The sequence below is a fragment of the Mus caroli genome, chromosome 10 (genome assembly GCF_900094665.2).
Source record: "Mus caroli chromosome 10, CAROLI_EIJ_v1.1, whole genome shotgun sequence".
Taxonomy (NCBI): Eukaryota; Metazoa; Chordata; class Mammalia; order Rodentia; family Muridae; genus Mus; species Mus caroli.
The window spans coordinates 40941961-40960348 of record NC_034579.1 but is presented as its reverse complement, the minus strand read 5'-3'; the positions used below and the strand labels follow the sequence as shown (position 1 = coordinate 40960348).

The window sequence follows — 18388 nt, the reverse complement described above, 5'->3', positions numbered from 1 at the left end:
CCCCTTCCTTTTTCTTTTACCACATTATTTTCACAATGAATAGTCTCCTTTTGCATTCAATTTTGAAGTAATGTCATTATGCATCCCATGTAATTGTTTGGGTTATTTTTAATTACAGTAGTCTTCTATTTCATATGGTATGTACATTCTAAGATTCTCATTGGATGCTGGAATAGGACTCAGGCGAAAAAATGTACCAAACCCTCTATGTGCTGTGTTTCTTTACATAAGCGAGTTTTCAAATCCAGTGCCCTTCTCATCCTTACTAAGCACTATGTTCTATGGCCCTAACTTCTACAGTGGGAGATGAAAGGTACATTTCTTTTTCCTTTCAGGAGTTTCCTGGAGAGAATTTTTTCACTGATTTCTTCCCTTAGTAAGTCATTACCTTTCACCTTTTAACTTAAAGGACTCATATTATAGCTCATTCCAGCATAACTGTATTGTCAGCATCATGACTGTTTTCCTTTGGGGTCATTCTTAAGTTAAATTAGGGTGGTTTGAACAGAAGCAGTGCAGTACCTCAGGCTGATCTGCTAACCCTGATGGCTCAGGTAGGAAGTGGATACACAGGATACTGAAGGGATGATTCATCCTTTGTCAGATGGCATGGGGTGCCAGAAATCTCATCATGGTACTCAAATTGGTTTACTTCTTAAGCTTATACATTATTTCTGAACATTTCCATTCAGTATTTTCTAACTACTATTAAGTAATGGAAACTCTAAGAAGCAATCTAGGAGTAAAAAGGACTGCTGTATCTAGGAGTCAGTTTACTGTTACTGTAATAGAGACAAATTTTACAAATAACATAGACTTATGGAGTTCACAGTTCCGGAGGCTGAAAGTACAAGCTCAGATGTTGCGGCACTGTTTCTACTGTGGAAAAGGTCCAGTAGCTAGATAGCATCATGACAGGAATGCACATGAGAGCAAGAGATTACATTACAAAACAGGAAGTTAGAGAGACTGAAGTCTGAAAGCTCTTTGGAAAGCAGAGTCCAGTTGACCTATGGACCTTCTAATAGGCCCAACCCCCACAAACCCTCACACTGTTTCCTAACTTGAGGCTGTGAATTCTTGGGAGCCAGCATGGAACAAAGCACATCTGAACCCTAGCAGATGGTTTTAGGACTGTAGGCTTGGAGTAGAGATTTTCTGGCCTCTGATCAACTAAGTCAGGGCATTAAGTAGTATTACAAGTTTTATCCTGGAGATAGTTGGGAAGGGGAGGACAGTTCTTTTGCTGACTGATATGGAAGGTAGCTGTTTACTGAGAGAAAGCCTTTTGCACATTAACAAGAACCCAAACCCTGCTTTTACAGTTGTTTTCAGGCCCACCATTACTGAGAAATCAAAGTGCTTGAGTTTTATGCATCAGCAGAAAAGACAATAACTGCTTCTTTCTTTTCCCAAACTAATTCGGAAGTCTTTACAAACTGTTATGGTCTTCCACAATAGATCAGAAAAGTCCTTACAAACTGCACTCTTCCATAGTATATTAGGAAGGTCCTTACAAGTGGCATAGTCTTCCAAGTTGGATTTTCAAAATACATAAAAAGGAATTTAGATAGGTAAATACAAAAAGCTAATGACTTAATTATTTTAGTACATTTTGAATATTCATAGTCACATTGATGAAAAAACTTTATTAGAAGAGTGAAGGGGTGTTTGAAATTCAGGTTATAATTTTGTAATTGAGAAAAAGTTAAATAATTTAACTATAAATTATAAAAGTTAATTGCTTCAGTATAAAATGCTCCAAAACACAATTAGGAATCATATAGAATTTTTTGCTTTAGAACAGAGTAGAGAAAGTGACACTATGATTTAATGTCTTGCTCTGTACCCCATCTCTACAGAAAATAATTATATGCCTTTAAAAATTGTATGTCTGACCCAATACCAAGTGGTTATCACTAAAAACACGCATACGAGCAACTGGACAGGTTCTACCTAATATATAGGTGTAATCACAATGAATGAAGAAAGAGGAGACGGATTTGAAACAGCAAGGAGGGAATGGAAGGGGGAAATGATGAATTATAATCTGAAAAATAAAAATAAAAGTGTTGGTGGCATTGTGGTAGGCATATATACATATATATTTTTTAGACTTAACAATATTACATATTTATCTTCATACATTAATACATGTGATGTTAAGTATCTTTTTCTTTTAAGGCAAAAGGAGAAGTTATTTATTATACTACAAAGAGAGCAGTAGGGCAGCAACAGAAGAACCACCTGCCCCAAGCTAAATAAAAATCTTAATAATGGTAATCTTGATAATAATTATATAGCTCAAGTACAATTTGTTTAATCAATGGATTAAAATGTTATTAAGGCAGAGGTAATATTTCTACCAGACTGTACTGTGGTTGCTTTAAAACAAATGAATTTCTGTTAGTTTATGTATAGTAGAATCTTATTTTTTTTAATTGTATTGCTTTTTTTTTAAACTTATTGTAGGTTTGAATATAAGTGCATATGTGAAGATCATGACAAGTGAGTTCTCTCCTTTTACCATGTAGGTCCTGAGAATTGAACTCAGGTGTTAGTGTGTCAGCAAGTGCTTTAACCCACCAAGTCATCTCTCTGGTTTTCTAATAGAATTTTTGTGGTAAAATTGATGGGACAAAGAATGTAGACAGTTAACTTTTTGTATCTCTGAATTGCTTTTTACAAGTGGTATAGGACTTCAACTGCCAGCACTGTAAGCTTTATCAAACCTCAATAAAATAAAAACTATATTTTTGTAATAGATAACAGAATTTCTTGCTTTGATAATCTTAAATTATACAGATGATTTATAAAACAGTAATAAGCTGATCTCTCTCTCTTTCCCTACTCTTTACAGAGCAAACTCTTCATGGAAGGATTTAGAAGCTTGAAAGAAGGAGAGCCAGTGGAATTTACATTTAAAAAATCCCCCAAAGGCCTTGAGTCAATACGGGTAACAGGCCCAGGTGGGAGCCCCTGCTTAGGAAGTGAAAGAAGACCTAAAGGGAAGACCCTGCAAAAGAGAAAACCAAAGGGAGATAGGTAATTGTACCTGGCTTATTTGTGAGTCTATTCAATTTGGAAAATATTTAAATTTTTTTTTATTCTTTTGCTTTTATGGGTTTTATAGAGCCTAGTGAAAACTGTCCTCAGTGTGTAGCTGGATAGACTGTGTCAGGAAGAAGTCTTGTCTTGAGGTTTGGGTTGTCTTCAGCGTACTGAGTTAAGTTAGAGTGGTGTGGGATAGTGCTTGACAACCATTCCCCAGACTGTTGGAGGTCAGAGGAGGAGCTCAGATTCTCAGAGGAAATGCCTCTCTCTCAACAGTTTCTTTCATTCTCCACCTGCTTTTCCCAAAGAGAGCTTTAAAATGACAATTCACACATTAAAATCCAAACATTAAAAACCTGAAGTTAGGGAGAAAGTCACATGAAATCCCAACTGTAGACAGAAGTCGTAAAATTTATGCTGTTTTGAAATTTATGAGATTTTTTTTAAACTGACTCTTGCATGTCACTCATTAACACCTGCATATATTCCCACTATCTGAATCTGCCAAAATTACAAACAGTGCTGTCAGGGCAATTGAATCTGTTTTCTGTGCTTTGAAGTCAGCAACACTGTATCAATTCTTATGTGTACATGTTTGGAATGTTTTCTGATTATATGCTTCGGATAAATGTTTACTACTGAAAATCTGCACCAGAGTTTATATATGAAAGTTTTTGGTAACTGGTTTTAAGACACTGTCCAAAAACAAAGCAAAAAGTACAACGAATAAAAGAGAGACAGCTTACTGAATCTTAGTCTTTTTTTTAATTATATAGCTACGGACCTCACTGTTTTTTGTTTGTTTTGTAACATTTGACTGCTGCGAATGTGGACTTTAATTATAGAAAAAAATGGAAAGTCATTAGGCTTAGTTTAAAAAGCAATGTAATCTGTAATATCATTTACTTCTTTACACTTGGTTTTCCTTGCTATGACAAAATACTTGATAAAATTAACTTAAAAGAGGAAATGTTGTATTTTATCCACCTCATGACTGTTGGAAAGGAGAGAGAGTTGGCAGAGACCCAGGAGGTACATCCTCAGTGATCTATTTTTGCCAACTAGGCCCCACCTCCTTAAGTTTCCAATTACCCATTAAGCTATTTTGAATTAATCCACTGATGTCACTTCCCATACATAGTCCCTACTTTTGAACACTGTCGCACTTGCGCCAAGTCGTAGTATGAGCTTCTCTAAAACATTTAGATTCAAATTGTAACATTCCTTAAAGTACCTCGTGGCAGCTGTTACTTTAGTGTAGTTTGCAGAAGCAAGGATGGCAGCTGAGAGATCAGTAAAGGATGGTTTTTCAGTGTACCAGAAAGAGATGGTGGTTGTTTAGATTGAGGTGGTAGACATAGAAGTGGTGAACAAAATTCCTGTATGTTTTGAAGGTGGAGACGGCAGGATTTACTAATGGATCAGATGTGGACTGTGAGAGAAGAAGACTCCAGGATTATTCCAAGGTTTGTATGGCTTGGGCAACAAGAAAGAAGGAGGGACCGGTTCCCAAGATGGGGAAAACTGCAGGATGGGCTTGGGGTGTGATGAGTCTTCCAGAGGGTTACAAGCATAGTGGATAGGAACATAATATGGGCTGCAAATAAAGTTTGTGCAGCAGTTGGTGAAATGATGTTTATACCCATAATGCAAGGAAAGAGGAATAGCTCTGGGTTATTGTAGTACTGGGAAGGAGCAGTGAAAGAGACTGAGAAAGCAGTGACAACTGGAGGGTCTTCTAGAATGGGTTTTGTTCCAGAAGAGGGGAAAGAGAAGTCAAGGAGGTGAATATCAGGGCTGTATGGAGATGCTGATTATAAATGATCGAGATGACCACTGAGCCTTCACCCACTTGGCAACGCAGAAGTCACAGATGTACATGGCAAGAACAGCTCTGTAGACTGGTAGGAACAAAACCTGGGGATCTTGTTGAACAGAGTGGGAGAAGAGGAAGCAGAACGGGGTGCATTTTCTAAATGTTAGGAAATTACAGAACATGTAAGTGTTCTGTAATAGGAAGGAAAGATTCAGCATGCAGGAGAGAGGAGGGTGGTGCCTGCAGTGACTTCTTGGAGTGGTTGTAAAGACAGAATGTAAAGCATAGCTCTGAGATCTGCCTGACCTCCAGACAGGTAAGTAGATATGAAGATGGAACTAGATGACCTATTGTACCATTTTATTCTGCTTGCTTGCTGCAGACAGACTTACCAAGAAAGAAGGTATACACATTGTGAGAAAAAAAAAAAAAAAGATTTCAAGGCTGTACTGGAAACTCACATGAATTTAGAGTAAAGTTAGCCTGTTGTGTTTCCTCTCACCAGCACAGACTTCATGGTTACTGTTCTAGTTGCTGACATCTTGTCTTACTCTGGTTAACACTGACACAGCTGATGTTTGATGACTCCCACTCCTTTGTTCTGTTCAAGATGCTGTAATCCTTGTCACCAGATTCAGCAACTCTAGTTTTCCACGTGTCACTTTTTATAAAATATTAGAAAAACAGGCCAGATGAGGTGTTACAATCCCAGCATTTGAAAACACTAAACTTGAGGCCAGTGTGATCTAGACAGGAAGTTACAGGCCAGCCAGGGATACATAGTGAGACCCTGTTTCAATCAAAACAACAACAAATATAAGGAGCCCTCCAACAGAATGTTCAGATAAGCATGGGGATCCCTGAGGAGAATGAGGGCAGATTTAACAGTAAGGTAGCAAGAAGTAGAACTTGGGATAGGAAGATGGCTGAGTATTTAAAGAGCTTGACAGTCAGAGTCCACTTCTCCTGTACCCATATAAAAGCTGTGTGTGTGTGTGTGTGTGTGTGTGTGTGTGGTAGTCTGCCTGTAATTCCAGTGCCCAGTTTGTCCCTGGAGCAAGCAGGCTAGCTAGATTCTGAATCAGTGGACTTTAGTTCAGTTGAGAGATCCTGCGTCAAATAAAAAGGGGGAGCATAATAAAAAAAAGATCCCTTTTCAGCCCTGGGCTTCCACATGGATTCACACATATGTATCTGCAATCCTACACACCTGCATACATATGTGTACATACCACATACAAATACGTAGAAGAGTATATATAAAAAGTAAAGAAATGGGTTTTATCAACTAATGGCTATGATAATTACCAAGGCAGTGATTTGTTTTTTGAGAGCTTTGATGACTATTGATTTCTTCAGTGAATATTAGTCATGTGTACTTCCTGAAACAAAATAATTATTATAAGACTTCTTAATCAAATTTCATGCTTATTCCAAAATGTGTGACACAACCAAAAAAAGTCTTATAAAATGTTCTGAATTTCATAATGCTTCTATATGTTTATTTTCCCTTTTTATTTTACTTTATTTTATTGTGTTATTGTATCTTTTTTTTTTATTTAGTTATTTTATATATATGAGTGCACTGTTGTTGTCTTCAGACACAACAGAAGAGGGCATCAGATCCCATTACAGATGGTTGTGAGCCACCGTGTAGTTTCTGGGAATTGAACCTAGGACCTCTGGAAGAGCAGTCAGTGCTCTTAACCACTGAGCCATCTCTCCAGCCCTTGTTATTGTATCTTAAACCAGCTGCTTTGGGATTAATTTGTTATATTGTCAGCAATACATTCTATGACTATTATTTTCTTCTACTTTACTTCCTACCATGAACATTTTCAAAACACAGGGAAGTAGAAAAAGCAGTGCAGTCAGCACTCCTCCATATTGATGTTAAAATACACTTCATATATTGTACATTGTAATATGTGTTACAAATTCCATAGTACTTTCCCACTTATCATATAATGCATTCCCTAATAGGTAATAGTCCATGTTAACATCTCTTAGGGCTGGGGACATGTAGCTATGCAGTGGTAGTGTGCTTGCTTACCATGTTCAAAGCCCTGGGTTTGATTCCAAGCACTGCAAAATACATACATACATACATACATACATACATACATACATAGTTACATACATATTCCTCATTTGTCCAAAACTTGTGTTTTATGACTTAAAAAAATAACAAAAAACAGACAACAGATAAAGAACATGTGTTTGGGAGCATGAGATATAGCTTAATTGGTAGTGTGCTTGTTTAGCAAGCATGAACTCCTGAGCTATCCCCAGCATTGCAAAAACAAGCTTCATTATATACACTATAATTCCAGCTCTAAATCTGTATTCCAGATACAGAGGTCTGATGATCTACTGATTCAAGGCCATCCTTTCTCTGTATATCAAATTTAAGAATAGCCCGGGATATATGAGACCCTGTTTCAAAAATGAAACAATTAATTGTTGAGGTGGCTGAACCACCCAAGATTCATGAGACCCACATGATGGAAGGATAGAACCAAATCCTACAAGTTGTCTCATGTCTTCATACTCGCTCCATGGTCTGCATGCACTCATGAGCCTACAACATGTACACACTGACATCCACAGTAGCTAAACAAATGTAATTTTAGACCCACACACAAGCATGCTTTAGTTCATTTTTATGCCTTAGATGTCATGCTATTTAGAGCAGTACTTCCCTACATAGTTCATTGTTTCAGGAGTAGTCTGTGACAGTAACTTGAACAGACAGTGTTAGTTGTCTTGGAAATGGACCCCAAATGCTGAATCCATCAAATAGATTCATTCCACTGTCCCTAAACTTGCTTCTCTTACTCTTACATTGCTTATAAATTAGGAGGACGGTGCTAAGTTTTTTGAAACTTGAATTTAACCAAATTCTTTCTGTCTGCCTATTCACTTAAAGTCAATAAAAGAATGAAAGGTATGAGTTTTGAAGCACTGGGGTGAATCCAAATTGTAGTTTGTGTTTGTGTGCTAGCCCTTCAAAGATAGATTGAGGTTATTCATTTTCAGTAAGGCTGTCACAGCAGTCATGTTGTGTGCTATTCTATCATCAGATGCCACAGAGGCATTAAATTTTCCCACTAGTGATAATTTTTAATTTTAACCATGTGACCAAAATGTTATGGGGCAAACTTCTCCACTTCATTTTGTAATTAGTAAACATTTTGTTGCGGGGAAGATGTCTTAAGACATCAAGTCATCCATTCTTCATTACACTGAAAGTTTTTGATTTATTTCTTAGTCAGAGCCATTGGTTTCTAGATTTCCCCATGATTTATAATCTATAGAATCTTTATTGACTCCAGTGCTCAAATTTCCACTTCTAGCAACATCTTCTTGATAGCTTCTATACCTGTTTAACAGGTTCCTATGATATTTTTTAAGTATTTAGATACTCCCTTAAGCAACTTTTGAACTTAGAGTTTTCAAATTTTTGAAAGAATGTTAGGGCTGAGGACATGGATATGGGGAAGTTCTTGCCTTGTTATGTACAAGGCCTTGGTCTTAATGCTGGATACTTAAAAAAAAAAATGACAGTAGGTAAGTTGCATTGGTTCACTGAAGCAGAAAAAGGCAGAATTCCAGTTAAAAACTTTTTAAGAGGGGCTGGCGAGATGGCTCAGTAGGTAAGAGCACTGACTGCTCTTCCAAATGTACTGAGTTCAAATCCCAGCAACCACATGGTGGCTCACAACCATCTGTAATGAGATCTGATACCCTATTCTGGTGCATCTGAAGACAGCTTACATATAAATAAATAAATAAATCTTTAAAAAAACTTTTTAAGAGAAAAATTAATATTAGTATATCTTTGTATGTTTTGCTTGTTTGGAATGTTGATTTTACTTATCAACTTGTCATAAATAACCATTTTTCCTTTTATGCACAGTTCTGTGAATGCTTATACATCTACATTACCCCTCTGACCATCAAGGTTTACTCAGAACAGTCAGTAACCCCTCCTCCCCAATAAAAAACTTCACACTGCTGTTTATAGCTACCCATCCCTAATCTATAACTGTGATAACCAATAACATGGTATTACATATTGTTATTGATTTTGTTTTTGTGAATGGCATATGAACAGATATGTTTCACAACCTTTTAAATTTTCCATTTTTCTTTTATTATAATGCTTTTGAAATTTATCTGAGATGTTGAATGTATCAGTAGTACATTATTCTTTTATATTGTTGGCTAGTATTCCGTTATGAGGCTCTAACAGTGTCTGTCTAAATCTTCTGTGGAGGTATTGTGGGTATTTTCTAGCTGGGACAGTTACGAACAGCATCTAAAAAGATTCATGTACAGGTTTTTGTGAATATTAGTCTTGGGTTTTGGAATGGGATTTCAGTGTAATGGTGGTCATGGATGTGTGTTTAACTCTGTTTTTACAGAGGAATCATATTCTCCTGCATCCCTGACAGAAGTATGTGAGCCACCTGCTATGCATATTTGCCAATAATTGATGCGTTTCAAGTGAACCTGAGTTTTGCTACTCTATATGTAGTGGTCATGGTTATAATTAGGGTAAATTGTAGTGGTTAGAATTTCATTTCAGTAATGGCTGCTGATGCTGAACATGGTATTTTGATGCTATTATATTTATCCTCTGATGAACTGTTTGTATTTTTGCCCATTTTTTTCTGAGTTATTTATTTTCTCAGTAGTACTCTGAGAATTTTTAATATACACTGTGGATGCAGGACATTTGCCAGATAAATATTTTCCAATATTTTTCTATTCTGTAGCTTGTCTTCCTCTCTTGTAAATAATCTTATAAAGTAAAAGTTTTTTATTTTGATGAAGAAAGTTTAATTAGTCTTCATTTGATGTCATGCTTAAGAATTTTTTCCTTGAAAGTTGGATATGGTGGTTCATGTCTTTAATCCCAGTACTTTGGAGGAAGAGATAGGCAGATTGATGAGTTTGAGGCGAGCGTGAAAGTCTTCCATGTTAGAAAAGATTCCTTACAATGTTAGATAAAATAATTTTGTATTTACTACTTAGTTTGTTTTCTGTTCATCTTCAGAAGTATAAGAATAAGAAAACCCTGTTGCTTTCCTCATTATAAACTGGAGATGGCTGGTGAGAAATTAGAGACCTAATGCTTTGTTCTTAAGAACTAGCCTAGTCTTTTCTAAAGAACACAGTTTACTATGAAAAAAGAAGTCAATTTTAACAGATTTTAGGTAGGCTAATAAACTGATTATTTTGTCTGCCATTGTATTTACGTGACACAATTCTGTCAAACTACATTTTGGAATTAACTATTTCATTATAAAATTTTAGTTTATACTTACAGATTTGTGGAATGACTAAACTGACTTGCAGCAGTGACAAAATTGGTCTAGAAATCTTTGTGCAGATGAAGTGACTTGATAAATAACTAGTAAATGACACACATGTGACTTTTAAGAACATTTGTAGTGAATTCATGTTGGGAAGATGTGTCTGTGGGTATAGACATCTGTTTCTGGGACTTGTCTGCTTACGGTTTCACTTTTTCCCTCTTTTAATCCTGTCCCGTCCCTAGCACAGTGACTGTTGTCTTTGTTCTCCTTAACCTTCCACATCTTCTGATCCAACCATACTCTGATAATTATGGAAAGCCTTTTTCAGCAGTGGTGACTTAGATTTTTTTTAAGTAATTTATATTTTAAAAAATAAGAATATTCCAGTGCTTCAAATGAATGTGATGTAATATTTAATTTTTAAACTATATTAGCATATGAGTACTTTTTCATCTTCTACATAACTTAAAGTAGTATTTTGTTTCTAAAGAATATTAATTGCTAAGGTTTTTTGAGTGGAAAGGCAGAAAATCCCTTTATTTCTTACTATTAAGAGTCTTTAGTTCAGGATGGTTTTTATTTATGCTTGTTTCCGAATTTGGCATGCTTGGTAGGTCAATATTGAAATGACACATTATGATATGTTGTCTTTTTGGCCAAAAAGACCAGGTTGAGTATAAATAGAATCTAATTATATGATATTTAATTTAAACTCAGAAGAGCTAAGCACACACATGCACACACTCCTGGTCTTTTACATGGAGATGTATGATAGTTGATTTTACACAAGCATGTGTATTGGACTCAAGATTATTTTAAATTTATAAGAAAGTTTTGGAAGAGACTTGGATTTAGGAGATTCAGCAGATGTTGCCTAGTGAAGAGCTGTATGTTTTCTTTTCCACATGCAAAGTGTTTGCAGGGCAGCCTCTTCATCAGAACAGGAGAGCTGTGAATTGGGTGGTGGTAGCTCTTCCCTCAGTCCACTTCTGCACTGTTAGAATGTTCCCATTCATTATCTCCACAGGATAATTTGGAGGTTTCTAGTTACTTTACGTGGGAAATCTAATGCTACAGCTTTTGTAATCTTAATAGCATTCCTGAAAATAATAAGCCCATGCTTAGACTCTGTTGTTTTACTCTAAGAACTCCTTCAGTGGTATTATTTCACATGTACTATATCACAAAACCTATTTCCAAAAGAAAATTCAGTGCTATTTAGATGCTAGAGATGTTTGAAAAAAAAAGTAAATCAACGGATTCCAATAAATAACTGTTTCACCCTGATACTTCTGTGATTAGATTTAGGAATTTGCTGTTTAGTAGGTTCCTATTGTGGCAGAGAAATCTTTCAGGCATGAATTGATAGGCCAGATCCTTTGAGGTCTGTCTATGCTGACCTATGACCCCTATTCTTACAAGATCAACATCTGAGGGCAGGAGATTAAGGCACTTTAAAGACTGGAATGGTAAATGGGATGGAAAAATTAGCCAGCACATTTTGGGTGCAAAACATCAAAGTCATCAAATAGCTCGCTTATTTTAAACCTGGCTTATGGGTGTAACAAGCTAATTTTACCATGCCTGTTGGATTCAGAAAAAAAGTTTAACTTTAGGGTATTATTATATCATACTACATTTAGGCTGTATGATATAGATGAAGTTCATACAACTTAACTTCAAAATATCAGGAAATGCAAAATAATGTCTCAATAGCAGTTTAGTTTAATTTATGACTAGTTTCGATATTTATTTATTTTGAAAAACCCACATTTTTTAATATTTACTATAAGATACTTATTAATAATGTTAGATAAATAATGTACTTTTACTGCCTCAGAATTGGAAGTTCCTGAACTGCATGCAGCTCTGGGTAACACTGATGAATTGCAAGAAAAGGCGACTTTTTTTTTTTTTTTTTTAAGTTGGGTGTAGAAAATAGAAGAAAAAGCAAACATTGAGACAATTTGTTCTTTTCTCCTGCTTTGTCTTTTTGAATGTGCTGTTTAAAGCTTTATATCCTGCCTCTTTAAAAGCATTTCTTAAGCTATCTAATGATTTGCTTCTCGTATAGTAATTTCAAAATTCGTGTGTTGATCCTTTGTTAGAGATTTCCCACAGCCCTTCATTTCCCATTTGTACCCTGGGTAGCTGTGAATTTGCATCCATACTCTGAACAACAACTAACGGCTACAGCTGGGTAACTGATGTTGCTTCCATGTTTTTGTTAAACTATGGAGCACCCATGAAAATTAAAAAAAACAATAGTATACCCAAGTCTCTTCAATTTTTTTTTTCACTTTTAAAAATTCTAACCCCAAATGTCTAATTTTTAGGTGGGTTTTCTGTCCTTTCTTGTGATGATTTGGCCAGCGTTCTTTAATGAGGCAATTACCGTCATTTCCTCCATTCACATTCTCTTAGCAGATGCTCTCCCTGCTGTGACCTCTGTGCAGACTAGGCAGACAATGTGCCGTTCTCATCACCCTCTGCCAGACACTGTGTGGGGCTGAGCTTCATCTCGGTGTGGCAGAGGTCTCCCCAGACCTCTAATGGGAATGGTCAGATGCCAAGTGGCGAGCAAGCAGAATTTTAAGTTGATTTTCTAATCATCGTTTTGTTGTAAGTGTGATAAATGTAGAATGTCTGTATGGAAAAAACAAATGGAAGCAATCTAACTAATAGCATTGGAAGGACAATATGGACTGCATTGTTTCAGTGTAAAGTTCTAATGAGAGATGGATAACTTAAACTACAAGATCATTGTGAAAAAGGAAATATATGTAGGCTCTAGTAATAACTATGTGTGTTTTATCACTAGAATGATAGCCCACTACCACTGGACTGTCTTTAGGCATGTTGTAAAAAGAAGCATGATGGCATTGTTTACATGTTAGAAATTAATCATAAATTCTTATATATCATATTTCATAGTTGTGGTATCCAGTTTTTTTTCCTGTGAGAACAGAATAATGTATGATCAAATTGAATATTAGTCAACAAAAATTTCCCTATGTGCTGTTAAATCCCTTCACTGAAATAGTAGTCTTATATTTCAGTTTCAAGAAACACAGGGGACTAGCTAAGGTTCCATTAATGAGAGACAAAGCTAATTCTGTTCTCATGAAGCTAAAGAGCTCTTAGATATTCTTCTACATTTATAGTAGAATTTAACATTTTCAGTTTTGTTAAATAGATTAAGAACATGAACTACTGTCAATGGTATTTTGTTACTATAATAAGATAATTTTTTTAATAATTTATATTAATTTTATATTAATAATGTATAGCATGTAACAATTTCTTCATATACTTGTTGGAAGTAGTAATTAGGTAAAACAGACTACTGTTTTTGTAAAATCAGATTCATCATCAGCAGGTTACCATATAATGTCCTTTTAAAAAACATACATTTTTACATGTTAGATTTCTAAAGTTATGTCTAGTTTGAGGGCTAGGCAGGAAGCTCAGTCAGTAAAATACTTGCCTTGGAAACCTGAGGACTTGAGTTTGATTCCCAGAACCAACCTACGAAATCCTGTGGAGCTGTGTGTTCATAATTCCAGGGTGTTAGAAACAAGCAGATAAATCCCTGTGACTCAGTAGCTAAGTAGCTAGGTGGTGGCCCTGCCTACTCCGGAAGTTCCAGACTCAACAGAGACTGCTCAAAACAAGATAGGGGGGCTGCAGAGGTGCATCAGCAGGTAAAAAGCATAAAAATCTTGTGACTTGAGTTTGGTGTCTTGAACTCAAGTAAAAAGCCAGATGCTTGGTAATCTGTAATATTAGCACTTTAGAGGAGGCAGAGACAGAACAGCTGGTTATCCTGGAGTGCACAGTGTAGGAGCAGAAGCAAGAGAGACCCTGACTCAGCAACATGGAAGGTGAAAGCCAGCTCTGAAAGTTATACCTGGGTCATCAACATGGCTCAGTGAATAAAGGTACTTGTCAACAAATCTGACAACCTGAGTTTGATCCCCAGAACCAATGTAATAGAAGGAGAAAACCCAATCCTCCATTGTTGTCCTCTGACCTTCCCACATGAGCTTGCTACACATTCACCTGTGAGCATACACACACACACACACACAGAAAAAAACAAACTGGATAGTACCTAAAGAATGATGGCTGAGCTTGTCTGCTGACCGCAACACACATTTTTTTCTTCACACACTTACACATGCATACAGATACATAATGAATTGTTCGTATAGCTAAAATAAACAGAGAACACGGATTAAATCTGAAAAAAGTCAATGGAGTTGTATTCTATTTTGTTTGTATGTGGTTTTGTTTGTTTGTTTTTTGTTTGGGGGGTGAGTTTGAGATAGGGTTTCTCTGGAACAGCACTGGCTGTCCTGAGCCAGTATGGCGTTGAACTCACAGAGATCCACCTGCCTCTGCTTCCTGAGTGCATGCACTACTGCTGCCTGGTGAAGAACAGTCATTTTAAAAGTGCTTTGTTCTGCTGGTTGTTATTTTAAACTGAGTTAGTAAGGGAAACAAATCAGACATTTCCCTTGCTTTTCGGAGAGAAAGCACATCATTGATGGGGGTGAGTAAAAAATGGTTAGTATCCAGGGCTGTGAGCATGGTGCAGGAATAGTAGAGCTCTCATGTTCCATGGGACCTTGGTGTTTCCAGCAAATTTTCCACATAATTTTGATACACAAACATTGTGCACCATCCCCCCCCCGCCCCCCGATTTAAGGCTGTAGGATGAAGCTTTTTAAGTCAAATAAAAGTGGTCTTAGGCACATAGGGATGTAAGTGCTCAATCATAGAATCAAGAGGGATTTAATTCCCAGCATTTCTGACAGAAGCCCAGCATTGATTTTATTGAGCTAGAATACAGTGCCATCCTCTGGTCTATTAAATATGCTGGGGAGTCACATTAGCCCCATGCAGACCATAAGCAGCAAAGATAAAGCGGGCATGGTTCTCAAAAAGCTGTATCATTCTCTGATGAGGACTTAATGGGAACACTTTTTTATCATACACATCAACAGCCTGCTCAGAATCACCAGACAGAGAGCCATCCTGGGGTTTGTCAGCTCACCACCTTCCTTCATCCCACATTCTACTGCATCTTGTCAGTTCTGTGTGTTTATTTCAGTATGTCTTTAGATTTCTGCGATGGAGGCCAGCCTGGTCTACAAAGTGAGTTCCAGGATAGCCAGACAGAGAGCTATACAGAGAAACCCTGTCTCAAAAAACCAAAAAGAAAAAAAAAAAAGAAGAAAAAGAAAAAGAAACTGCCCATGTTGTTTGTTTCTGTTCTTCCTGCTTTACTCTTTGCTGACTAGTTCACCTGTGCTCCTCAATTAGTCCTTAGTTTTGACCTTTTTCCTAGTATTCCCATAACCTGTCTTGCGTTTTTTGCTGTATTTCTTTTGAATGCCAATTGAGTTCCTTTAGAATATCAGCCAAGATCTCTGTTGTCATTGTCTTTTATCATTGTTTTTTCAATTCTGTTTGGCATCTTAAAACCATGTTTTTAGTCCCAGAGAATATCCTCTGATTCCAAACTAACTTTGTGGTAAATTAACTCCACATGCCAATAGAAACTATATTTTCTAGAAACATGCAGCATTCTCCCTCAGATTACTTTGTATGGATTATTGCTCTTCCATTGTGTTCTTTCCATTAAAAGCTTTTCATTACTTTTAACTACATGCATGTAATTAGGTACATCTGTACCTGTGTGTGTGGAGGCCAGAGAATGACTTGGAGGAATCAGCTCTCCCTCTAATGAATGGGTCCAGGGTATTGAACTTAGGTTGTCAGACTTGGCTGCAAGTGTTCTGTCCTTCTGAGCCATCTCACCAGCCTGTTTTTTTCACTATTAATGTGATCACAGAGCTGGCTTTTGGCTCTCCTTGAAGCTATGTTTGGAAGGTATGGTGTCTATATTTGTGAGGCCATACATTTTAAGTCAGTAAGTCAATTTTGTATATACTTTTAAAAACTGTAATAACTAAAATTTATATACATTGTAATAACTACAACAAAATAACTTTCTGCTTAAGGAGATGAGGATGATGGAAGAGCAAAGGAAGTAGCTAGCCTCTCTGCATACCTCTGTTCTTTGGAAGAGCAGGGTCTCCGTGGGGATAATGGTTTTTTTAATTTGGTTTTTCAGGTTTTATTTCAGGTTACATGTGAGAGTGAGTGTGTATGTGTGTGTGTATATGCACATGCGTGCACCATATGAGCCAGGGTGTTATAACTTATTAATAATGCAGTTTAAGTAAATATTGGGCAGTCTACTAAGGTTTGGATAGAAGTGGTCAGTGATGTAGATCCATAAGGATTCTTTAGATCTTATGAAGTCCAAAAGACATAAGAGATGTTAGGGATGACAATTTGGGTGAGCTTTTTGAAGTTCAGAACCATCAGATTCTTGTTATTACAGCTTTTAAAGTGTATATAAAATTGACTTACTGACTTAAAATGTATTTTTTCATGAATATTTTAATATACTGTTTGGCTTTTTCCAACTCTTTTAGCTTGTTTATCCAAACATATCTTTATTATTATAGAAATAATACAAGAATATTCTATAAAACTTAAAAATAACACATACCATATAATTTTGTTTGTTTTATAGCAGACGTTTGTTTTTCTCACAGTTACAGAAACTGGATGTTCATGATTTGGTGTGTGCATCCATAACTTGGTGTATACATCCATGACTTGGTGTGTGCATCCATGACTTGGTGTGTGCATCCATGACTTGGTACATGCATCCATGACTTATTTCCCTGCTGTTCTCATAGTCTCATGCCTTTTCTCTGAACACAAACTCTCATGTCTCTTCCTCTTCTTATTAAGTGCTTATTGAGTTCCATGTAGTTCTTTTAAGTAGTCTGTCCATAATAAGTCATACCAGGATTGGGACTCACCATATAAACCTGGTATGAGAAGCACAAATTGATTATTACTTCTTCAATTTTCTTGCCAGATTTTTATGCTTTATGTGTCCCTAGACAACTTACAGCTGAGTCTTACAATTTTAAAATCTTTTAAATTTTCATTAACATTCTTTTACAGTGTATTTTATCATGTTTTCGCTCCTCCAACTACTTTTAGATCTTCACCATCACCTTACCCACCTAATTTCATGTTCTTTCTCTCAGTGAGGGAGGGAGGAGGAAACACAGTAACAAAATACCCCCAAGTGAAAATCAAAATAGACAGCCTAAAGTAAAGAAAATCATTAAGCCAAAACACGTAGCGCACATACAAAAGAACACAACACAATGATGGAGGCTGTTTTGTGTTGGCCAACTACTTCTGGGCATGGGCCTGCCCTGGAGTGTGGGTAGTGTATCCAGTGTCACTTGATTGGAGACAACTGAATTTCCCTTTCCTAGCCGGTATCTATTGCAAGGAGATTCTGGAGATTGCTGAGACTTCTTCTCAGCACTAATTTTGTCTGATGTGAACCTTTGCTGACCTTGTGTATGTGTCATGGTCTCTAGGTTCAGATTTGTAGCAGTCATGTTAGGTCTAGAAGACATTGTTTCCTTGGAGTCCTCTACCACCCCCAGTTCTTACAGTCATTACCCTTCTTCAACGTTCCCTGAACCTTGAGGGGAGACGTTTAATACAGACATCATCACATTTAGAGATTAGTGTTCCAGAGTCTCTCTGCTTATTTCCCCGTTATGGATCTCTGTGTTAATCACCATCTACTGCTAGACAAAGCTTCCCTATTGAGGGTTGAACATTGCTCTGTTCTTTGTGTTTGACAATATAAAAGTTCAAGTGATTTTATTGCTATTCCTTTAGCAGACTAATAACAGTAGGTCTATACCTATCTGATCGCAGGTTCTTGGCCATTTTTGCTGTGTAATATATGAGTTCCATTTCATAGACTGGGCCTTAAAATTAATCAAAAAGTAATTGGTTACTTCCATTTGTGTCACTATCGTATCCCAGTATATGTTGCTGTCTTAGTCAGGGTTTGTGTTCCTGCACAAAACAACATGACTAAAAAGCAAGTTGGGGAGGAAAAGGTTTATTCAGCTTATACTTCCACATTGCTGTTGAGGACTAGAATTCAAGTAGGTCAGGAAGCAGGAGCTGATACAGAGGCCATGAGGGATGTTATTTACTGGCTTGCTTCCCCTAGCTTGCTCAACTTGCTTTCTTATAGAACCGACCCTCCCACCCTTGATCACTAATTGAG

The 18388-nt window shown here is 36.7% G+C and overlaps 1 protein-coding gene across 5 annotated transcripts in view; it reads left to right on the top strand.

Moving 5' to 3' along the window:
• Window positions 1-18388, top strand: part of Lin28b (lin-28 homolog B) — a 101685-nt gene that overhangs the window by 54304 nt on the left and 28993 nt on the right. For all 5 annotated transcript variants that reach the window (XM_029482249.1, XM_029482248.1, XM_029482250.1 and 2 more), the window contains 2 exons: window positions 2861-3045; window positions 4449-4520. In XM_029482249.1, coding sequence (XP_029338109.1) covers window positions 2861-3045; window positions 4449-4520 — 257 coding nt within the window. The remainder of the gene's footprint in view (window positions 1-2860; window positions 3046-4448; window positions 4521-18388) is intronic.